General features: G+C 39.6%; 1 protein-coding gene across 1 annotated transcript; it reads left to right on the top strand.

Moving 5' to 3' along the window:
- Positions 1–488: 488 nt before the first annotated feature.
- Positions 489–10,584, top strand: LOC134664328 (contactin). The gene is made up of 4 exons (XM_063520900.1): positions 489–629; positions 705–4,136; positions 5,529–5,714; positions 8,707–10,584. Exons 2-4 carry the CDS (start codon positions 708–710, stop codon positions 9,016–9,018), a joined length of 3,927 nt encoding a protein of 1,308 aa, XP_063376970.1. The 5' UTR covers positions 489–629; positions 705–707; the 3' UTR covers positions 9,019–10,584.
- The last annotated feature ends 91 nt before the right edge of the window (positions 10,585–10,675 follow it).

The raw sequence follows: 10,675 nt of genomic DNA, 5'->3' as shown, positions 1-10,675 counted from the left end.
CGATACTGTCAATGTGGATGTTTTGTCTCAATGGTGTCAATTGAGAGATATCCGGGTTCTAACGACTGCAAACGATTATAACTTGTTTTCAAAGTATAAGTTAAAAATAACGAAAAAATCTAAACTATTTCCTTATTACGGATACTTTCTACGAAATGAAAAGTACTGCGATTACAATATAAAGAGTATATAACGGACCGGATGGCAACCAATTTACCATGTTGGTAAATGTAATGTTGCCAGTAAAAGGACACATACTCAAGAAGGAGGTAAAATAACCCCGAATAATTTTGAAGTCAAGACGGATTTTGCGTACAATACGTTTTCTAGAAACCATTTATAATAAAAACTGATGGTTAAAACTTTATTGTACGTAAGACTTTAGTTACTTATTTTTTATTTCTTTGTTTGAGTCAACATTGGAGTTGACAAATTATGTGGAGCTGAATATAAATTTTTGGCAACACAGCTCGTTACCGTTGATGACGGAATGGGCGAGGCTTGAGTTTACCTTGTTATGTTTTTGTAAGTTCTTTTAATTTTAACAGTTTTTCTAAAAAAAACATGTGTAAATAAGAAGGAAATATTTTTAAAGGTTTTGAGGTTTTTATTGTAAGTTATTTCCTAAGGTGAGAAAAGCTCGTTTTTTGTGATGGGTTTATGTTATGTTTCTTGTTTATTAACCGTTGTTTTTGTTCCAGCAGAAAATGAAGAATATATTGTTACTGTTAGCAGTAACGAGTTGCGGTTACGGGCAACTGGATCCTTATAACCAGAACTTCCCGCCGCAACAATTTCCCTCTGACAATACGCAGAACGGCACATATCGTTCTAATCCTCAAATACCGTACGGCAGTTTCCCAGTCAACCAAGATTACCAGCAGTCACAAAGTACGTTTTATAACGAAGGCTTCGACTCGGACCCCTATCGTGATGGTGACAATGAAGTGGACCCGCAGAACACCGCTAGTTACTACGCAGGTTTAGACTACGAAGAGAGGTACAAATGTCCTCCCAATTGGATTCGATTTAGAGAATCTTGTTACCGCTTTACGAAGTCGCCCAACCGGCCGCGGAACGACGCCCGGAAGATCTGCCAAGCTTACGAATCAGACTTAGTAGCAGTGAATACTCCAGAGGAACATGGATTTATCATTACTACTCTAATGAAAATAGATCCTCAAAAGGGTTCCTGGTATGTTGGAGCGCACCAACAGTCACCGGGATACTGGTCTAATGATTTAGATGGTTCTCAGCTGTCAGGTCTTGAAAATGCTTTTTTTGAAGATGTCACATCCATTTACAACAGCTACAATTTGCTGCCCCGGGATTACTTAGTATACAAGTTCTCCCAACATGATGGTCGCTGGGGTCTATCTGCTGTAGAAGGTACTCAATATTATCATTTTATTTGTGAAGGTCAGCCTCAAAGGTTAAAGTTTCTAATGGAGGATACTAGATCCTTTACCTATGGCTTAGATGTTTATGATCCAGAGAGAATTCCGAGGGGACCTTATTTTACAAAAGAGCCAGTTGACACAATATATGACCCTCTCCGCAGCAACTTTGTGCAGCTGACTTGTGTGGCTGGAGGATATCCCACTCCTGTGTATAAGTGGTTCAGGGAAGACTACCAAGTTGACAGCCCTGTATTCACTGAAATCAACCCACTGGATGATACTAGATTTATTGTAAGTGGTGGAACATTGATGATTTATTATCCAGATGCGGATAAAGATAATGCAAAATATCATTGCACTGCTTCAAACAAATATGGTGTCATCCGCTCTGAATCGGTCCGACTCTCATTTGGATTTATTAGAGAGTTTAATCAGAAAAGACCTATGGAGAGTGGCAAACAATACTGGGGTAAAGTCATGTACTGTGATCCTCCATCTTACTATCCGTCTGTGAATTTCTTATGGGCTCGTAATTATTTCCCAAACCTTGTAGAAGAGGACAAGAGAGTGTTTGTGTCTTCAGATGGTGGAGTATACTTTTCTGCCCTCGAATCTATTGATAACGGCAATTACAGTTGTAATGTCATGAGCAAAGTTTCAGACATGGGTCGCAATGGGCCATTTTTCTCACTGTCTGTGTTTCCCCATTCTGATTATCAGCAGCTTAAATTCCCCAACAATTTTCCCAAGCTGTTTCCGGATGCTCCAGTTGTCGGTCAGGAAGTTAGATTAGAATGTGTTTCATTTGGATATCCAGTGCCTTCATACAATTGGACCAGGAAGAATAGTCCTATGCCAAGGCGAGCAAGGCTAAGTAATTACGATCGCGTTTTGACTATTTCCAACGTCGGCGTAGAGGATGAGGGAGAGTACATTTGTGACGTCAGCAACGACCGGGCGCGCATATCTAACAGCGTGTTTTTAAAAGTACAGGCAGAACCTAACTTTACTATACCATTAGCTGACAAGCATGTTGACAACAAGGGTGAGCTGCATTGGAATTGTGAAGCCTTTGGTATCCCAGATGTCAACTACACTTGGTGGAAAAATGGCAATAAACTTTCTATGGAAACTTTGGACTTAGAAGACAGGGACCGATATATAATTCAGGATAATGTGTTAACTATAAAGCACTTAGATCCTGCAAGGGACCCTGGAATGTACCAGTGTGAAGCAAAGAATCAGTTGAAAGCGAGATATTCCACAGGGCAGCTGAGAGTATTATCATTGAAACCATCATTTAAGAAGAGACCCCTTGAATTAGAAACATATGGCTCAGAAGGAGGAAATGTCACTTTGAGATGTAATCCAGAAGCGGCACCTAGACCATCATTTACGTGGAAGAAAGATGGAAATGTAATAGGTGCTGGTGGAAAACGATTTATCACTGAGAATGGGAATCTGATCATCAGACAAATTTCCAGAGATGATGAAGGAATATATACTTGTGTTGCCAAGAACCAGTACGGGTCTGATGAGAGTAGAGGAAGACTGATAGTTTTACGCGCTCCCCGATTCCTCGTACGTCTACCTCCGCGCGTAACAACGCAAGTTGGTCAAGTAATCTTTTTACATTGTAGCGCTGAAGTTGATACACTCTTAGACACCGCTTACCTCTGGAATCACAACGGCATACGCATGAAGGAAGCAGCCGATCTTTATGCTGACAAAAGAATTAAAATTGATGGTGGAGAACTCACCATTTATAATGTCAGTCTTTCCGATGTCGGCGATTACGAGTGCATTGTTAAAGCAGCTATCGGCCGCATATCCAGCCACACACAACTGCGAATCGAGGGTCCGCCAGGTCCTCCGGGCGGTCTGCAGATTTTGAACGTTTTGAAAAACACTGTGACCCTCGAATGGACCGACAGTAATTCTAACGGGCGACCGATCACTGGCTACGCGATCACCGGTCGCACCAATTGGAACTCTACATGGAATACCATTGCGGAAAATATCGCCAACGTCATGGAGGTAGATCGTTACAACGGGCGCAAGCGAGCGGTCGTCCCCGTCACCCTGCATCCGTGGTCGGTTTACGAATTCAGAGTTCAAGCTATAAACTTCCTCGGAATCGGCAAACCTTCAGCACCCAGTCCACAATTTTCGACGTTAGCTGACAAACCTTATCAAGCACCCGCGAACGTCGGTGGAGGTGGAGGCAAAATTGGTGATCTTACAATCGCCTGGACTCCTCTGCCGAAGCATTTGCAGAACGGACCGGGAATACATTATAAAATATTCTGGCGTAGAAACGGATCCGAAGTGGAATTCCAGTCCCTCTTGCTAAAGGAATATGGGAATGTTGGCAGTCATGTCGTGCGTATAGTGCATCAGTATTTCTACACTCCGTATGATGTTAAAGTACAAGCTTTTAACGACTTGGGCGCGGGTCCTGAGAGCGAAATAGTTACTATATACTCTGCCGAAGATATGCCTCAGGTTGCTCCGCAGTTGGTATCGGCACTTTCGTACAACTCTACGTCACTCAACGTGACTTGGAGCCCGATAGACCAGTCTCGTGAGAGGCTTCGTGGCAAGCTCATCGGCCACCGTCTGAAGTACTGGAAACAGTCCAACAAGGAGGAGGAGTGTATCTACTATTTGTCCAGAACTACGCGCGCCTGGGCCCTCATTGTCGGGTTGCAGCCTGATACATACTACTTCGTAAAGGTATGTACCATCACGCTCCGCGATTGTTGCGCAATTTAGGGTCCTGGCTAAATTGGTTATTCAATACTATGCTGTAGAATATCCAATTTAGCAAGAACCCTAAATGGCATAACAATCCCGTGTAGTGACTGTACCTTGTGTACCTATTTAATGAATCTAATAATAACGTTAAATTCATATTTGAATTATTGAGCATTGATTTATTTGTATGTTCGATAACCAATACAGTTCAACAGCCCATATTTCGTTTTTGGATATAGTACATTGTAGGAGAGGACGGAAAATCGCTAAAAGATGGACGAGTGAGTTCGAGGGCCGACACGTTAGTGGAGGCACTCGAATAATACGAGTCCATCTTTAGCGTTTCCGGCCGAGGCATTACATAGTGCTTTTCACGACTACTGCGAGGAAATAAGAAAACATTTGCATAACTATAAGTACTAGCCCGCGATTTCTCTGGTAGCAAATTACTAGCCATTGCCTGTACTGTCTCTTGAATTTCGGTAGGCGTAAGAATATCATTTTCTTCACTAGAAGAACTCGTTTTTATAGCGAGCGTAGATACGAGTTTCTTATATTTTTTAGTCAAACATAATTTACACTATCCAATTCAGTAGGTATTTTCAGATCCCGCCTTTTTTTACTTTTTTTACCACTTTTAAGAGGCGTTTTTCTGTTATTTGCTTCAAACCGACTCTAAAATTAGAAGCGTTTTTGCTAATAAAACCACAAACAGCTACAAAAGTAAAAAACGCCTTAAGCGTGAACTGAATGGATAATTGTTAAAAAAAATGAAGTGAATGGTTTTGATATTTCTTTTTTTTTTTAAACAAGAAATTGGTGCTATAAATAACCTAATTTTATTTTTGAAGGAAAAAGTTGCGCAAAAAAAGACCTTTTATTGATTTTTATGTTTTAAATGATACTCATTGCTGTAGCGAACTGTCACCAATGACAGATGATGACAACAATGAAACATTGTAGTAGTGGTGCTTCAGGTGCTACAGCTATTGCCTACTTTCCAGCTTGGTTTTAGACCATCTATTGCCAAATTTCCGAACAGTGGCGTGAAAATATATTTTTAAGCGCTTTCAGAAGCGTTGTTGGAGGCCTAGCGTTAACCCCTCGTATGCTTAGACACGGATCCGTGCGTGTGAATTTAAATATATTGTTTTAAATGCCAAGGTCACTTTTTCAATGATTATAATTGACAGGCCGCATACGAGGGGTTAAGGCTTGTGACGGGCCCGGGCTTCTGTAGAATTCAACGAGAAAACGCTAGGATTCAGAGAAATAATTTTGTTTTGACCTTCTTTTGTTACGGATGCACCATTAAACTTCCAACTTGAGATCTTGTTACGTAAGAAAAACGAATGTCTGATATTGTTTTAGGTAATGGCATTCAACTCAGCGGGCGAGGGTCCGGAGAGCGAGCGCTACCTGGAGCGCACGTACCGCAAGGCGCCGCAGAAGCCCCCGGCCTCCGTGAACGTGTGGGCCGTCAACCCGAGCACGGTGCGCGTTGTGTGGCGTTACGTGCAACCCACGGATGAGGAAGAGCCGCTTATTGGCTACAAGGTCTGTATCTCTCCCCTCTCTCCCCTCTCTGCCCTTTTCCCAAAAGACAGTATTTTGACTTTCGAGGTGGAGCCTTTTTGCGCTTTTGTAGCCAATAGATGTTGTGGTACGCGGTTTATTATCACATTGATGCGGGTTCTCACGCTGCAAGTTGCCGTTTTCCATCAGGCGAGCCGTAGGTATGCTTGTGTTGTGTGCTACCATTGTAGTAAAAAAAAACTCAAAATGTCGAGCGACCGCGGAGTTTCAATACCGCTTCGAAATAATAACCATTATTATCATCGTTACACCACCCGAGAGTCGTCAACATACAGATGTAGTGCGTAACTGTTTTAACATCGTATTTTCACGGAAACGTACGAACGTGTCTTGTTATTTCAGCAGTCTCGGTACAAAAGTATTGAGGTTGACTGAAGTAGCATGACAAATACAAACGTTTCCGAGAAAATACGATGGAAAACAATTATACACTACATCTGTAAGCTTCTACGATGATCGGTGCACTGCTTTCATTCAATCGTTCCCTGCGATCCTGACCAGATTATCCTATCAAGTAATGGACTGAGCTAAATTAAATGGGAGCCAAGTCCAGACGACTTAATACACCTATAGGTACTTGTGGTTTTGTCAACCTGAGCTAGCGTGTCTAATGTCACTGTATCCTCATTGGCTGCAAGGTCAGTGCGATTTATTCGGCGATTAGTTACCATTGTACTCGGTAAACTGATCATTTGCAAAGTAAACTTTATGTCAATGGAAAAAGGTCTAATATTTATCACTTATGGCCTAGTGGCCATAAGTGATAAATATTAGTTATAGTTATAGTTAAACAACTGTTTAGTTCGTTGATTGAGTGAGAAGTGAGATTTGTCTAGCAAGGTGGGCGCCTAACAAACAACTACACAGAGTATTTCTAAATTCGTGGTCTTATTTAGTGCGTGGATAAAACGACCGCTTTTTCTTTAATAATCTTAAAATGCCCAACCTCTCCTCACTAAAGTTGTAAACCATGTATTGGATGGCTACATGTATTCAGTATACACCGTGTCCAATAAGTTCGAATACAGTTATGATCCTTAATAAAATAAATTTACGCGTAGTTTATGTTATGAAAATTATATTAAATGAAAGCCACATTTATATACAATATTTACAACAAATGTTTTGGAATAACTCCACCTTTAACTTTTTTTACAAGTTTCAAACGTTTCTCAAAAGAGTCACAAGCGGCACGCACCGCATCCATCGGCATATCGTCCCATATTTGCATGATAACCTTTTTAAAATGGCTCAGGTTTGCGACTTTATAATTATTTAGTTTCGAGAGCATGTATGACCATACGAAATAATCTAGTACGTTTAAATCTGGAGAACTTGGTGGCCATTCAGTTTTCGGCAAAAAATCGGTCAAATTAGCCTTGCACCAAGCTTGAACAGCGTTTGCCGTATGCGACGGAGCTCCGTCTTGTTGGAAAACATAATAATCGTCTCCAAACATATTTTTTAAATTTGGGGCAACATTTTTCTCCAAAACCTCCGATTTATAGTATGCCGCATTGATTTTGACGCCTTTATCAATAAAAACTAGAGGCAGTTTGCCCCTCTTACAAAGAGCACCCCAAACCATCACTGATGGTGAGCTCTGGAACCTAGGCACATTCTTTTCATACTCTGGAATGTCTTCTATCCGTGCTGCCCACAACCGGTCGTTCTGGGCGTTATGAGGCTGCTCTAACACAAAGAGTTTCTCGTCTGAGAAAACAAATTCGTCACCTGCGTGCCAAGAAAGTATGGTGCTACATCTTTCTACTCTCTTTTTCTTGGTTGCATCTGAAATGCCATGTACTTTTCGTTTTTTATAAGCATGACATCCTAGATCTTTTTTCAATATATTATGTACAGATCCCCTGGAAATTTTCAGATCAGCAGCTAATTTTCTAATAGATCGGTGTTTTTTCCGCCGAATTCGCTCTCTTATAGCCTGTACCACTTTTTCAGTTCTAGCTGAGCGGGGCCGACCGGATCTTTTCCTGTCCTCTGTAGAAGAGATCTCTTTATACCTTTGTATAGTAGTATAAACCAGATTCCGTTTAATTCCATGCGGTTGTAACGCCTTGAATATAGCACATGGCCTGTCGCCTTTAAGGAATTTTCTAATAATTTGTTCACGAACGTACTTCATCGTGTATTCAAGCCAAACTAAAAATACGTGACTCATGAAATTATAGTACTATGTTTATGTCAATATACTTTTTAAATTAAAATAAGAATTTTATAGCCAGCGATCCGTATGTCTATACAGCAAGTGCTAAAAGTTTGTATTCGAACTTATTGGATACGGTGTATAAAACAAGTAGACATGCAAAACCGAAGAAGCAAGAACGGATGAATGCTATCTGACAATAAGGGCCCCCCTATCTCCTCTGACGGGACGTCCGAAGTATTGTGTGTTGTCTAACTGACCGAAATCCATATATGCTATTATTATTACAAATAGCTGTGACCACACGAGGTGAATTGGAGTCCACCCCAATTAATAATGAGTTTCACCGAAGGTACGAAACCCGAAGCGCGCGCGCCGGAAAATTACCCCTCATACCATCCAGACTTGCGAAATCAAAAAAACTCGCGCACGTCATGGGTCGCAAGGTTTATAATCACCTCCCAGGCGAAATAATTGCTGCTCCTAGTGCGTCAGTATTTAGAACAAAATTGAAAAACTGGCTTGTCGAGCAGGCCTTCTATAATCATAACGAGCTATTTTGCTTTAATGTAGGATAAGATTATACATATCCTGTTGTACTGTATTTATTTTCTTGTGTTAAATTGTAAATTATGAATATTATATACATTATGTACATATTATGTACTTAAGTGTTAAATGTATCGTGACATGTAATATGATATTACCAATAAATATGATTATGATTATTATGAAGTCTTCAAATTAAAATCTGCATCCGTGTCTGATTGGTTCCTTATCATTTTCCAGGTGCGAGTATGGGAAACCGACCAAGACATGAGCACAGCGAACGACACCATTATACCCGTGGAGCACAAACTCGAAGCATACGTCAACAACCTCATACCCGGCAAGACCTACAACCTCCGAGTCCTGGCCTATTCCAACGGAGGTGACGGCCGTATGTCCTCTCCTCCAATAACTTTCCAAATGGGTGATTACCACAGCGACTCTCTAGGGTATTACGTAAGGGGCAACTCTGCCCACAAAACAAGCTTAGCTTTAGGATCTCTTTTCTCAGTATTTCTAGGTCTCTCGGCCTTAAGATGGCTGCTATCGTGATGTCTATTCTGTCCTTATTTTGCGTAGCTGTAGTAATTAAGGTCTGATTATGATATTATTGCAATAGACTTATACCTATATTTTTACATTAAAGTTTTAAGCTATATTTTTGTACTGAAAGACGGAAATTGATAAATATTTCTTTATTTGCACAACTTGCAAGGTTGTGAATTATCCCGCCCATTTTACTCGACATTTTATATATTTTAATTTTTTTTATAATTTACTCTTTTACTGCTTTCTTAGCTTTAAATAATTTAGTCTCTCATGCACTATATACTTTCTAAGTTAAGCTAGAATAACTTACTATTTTAACTAACATTCCAAGTCGATTTTCTATTGACAATAAGCCAGCCAGGATAAAATCTCACTACCTAATGATCTAAGACTAATGATATTATGTATATGGAAGTCCATATCACAATTTTGATTTAGATGTAAGAGATGTATGTAAATATTTTGCAATGTGTTGTTTATACATTTGTTTAAAAGAAATGCATTTTCGCTGCTACGACGTAGACTGTCAAGTTTTAATATTATTATTTTTTACTTCTACAATCCGAGCCATTTTCTTCGTTTAGGATATAAGCTATTTTCAATTCAGTTACACGCATAATGACATATTTTCGCGTAACGTCACCCGGTCCCAGTATCTACATGGGGTCTCTATTGTTTCCCAAATAGTTTTAAGTCATAATGTGTTTGTCCGAATTTTCGTTAGTCATAATTGGTTTTTCTCAGAAACGTGTAATATTTCAGGATTGCCATAAAACAAACCTAACCTAACCTAACCCATCTATAGAATAACCTTACGAAAATCCTGAAAAGTTAGCGGTTTCAGTTTTATGACTAACTATAATATGTCAAACAGTACATTATGACTTAAAACTTTATGGGAAACAAAAGGACCCCATCTACATGTCATCCGCAAACTTTCATGTCATTAACAATAGAGGTGACAACTGGGTGTCATCTATTGGGGATTAGCATGTCGAGAAAGTTGAGCACTGGGACATTACCTTACGCTAAACAACACCTGTCCACGAAATGCAGTTTAGTGACTATTGCGTATCGTGCCGCGTAGTCAAAATCAAAATATTATCATTATGCGTCTAATTGCCTTTTCTATAATAATTATGGTCATATGTATAGTACAAACTACAAAGTGATGAAGCGAAGCTTATTTGTTACGTACAGTCAGAATCAAATGAGTGGTGATCAAATATAATTGCAACACATCGTTATGATCCATAATTCTTTGATATGTAATGGTGTGTTGCAACATTTTTGGCTACTTTAGCAGTCAATTCATTTGACGCTGACTGTATCAGGAATTACGGAAGGTTTTTGTTATCAAGAAAGAAAAAAAAACAAATTTTTCATATGCTAAAACAAAACTAAATATTCGCAACTCTAGCTGGAAAGGCCACCCCAGTGAACACTGCTTTTTTCAACTTAAAATATAGATAAAGAATGTAATTAAAAATTGCCTTAAACATGTTGAAATCTTTGTACGTAATGTTTAAAATTAAAAGTTTCGTGAAATAAATGTTTTTATACTTGAAACTTTGTTTGTCTTTGAAGATAGAGTTAGACGTCATCAACTCCAAGCCACAAATTGCACGTAAACAACCCGTTGGGATAACTAACATATCAA

This window comes from Cydia fagiglandana, chromosome 5, assembly GCF_963556715.1.
Source record: "Cydia fagiglandana chromosome 5, ilCydFagi1.1, whole genome shotgun sequence".
Taxonomy (NCBI): domain Eukaryota; kingdom Metazoa; phylum Arthropoda; class Insecta; order Lepidoptera; family Tortricidae; genus Cydia; species Cydia fagiglandana.
Note: the sequence above shows the minus strand (reverse complement) of the source record. Positions and strands in the feature narration are given on the sequence as shown.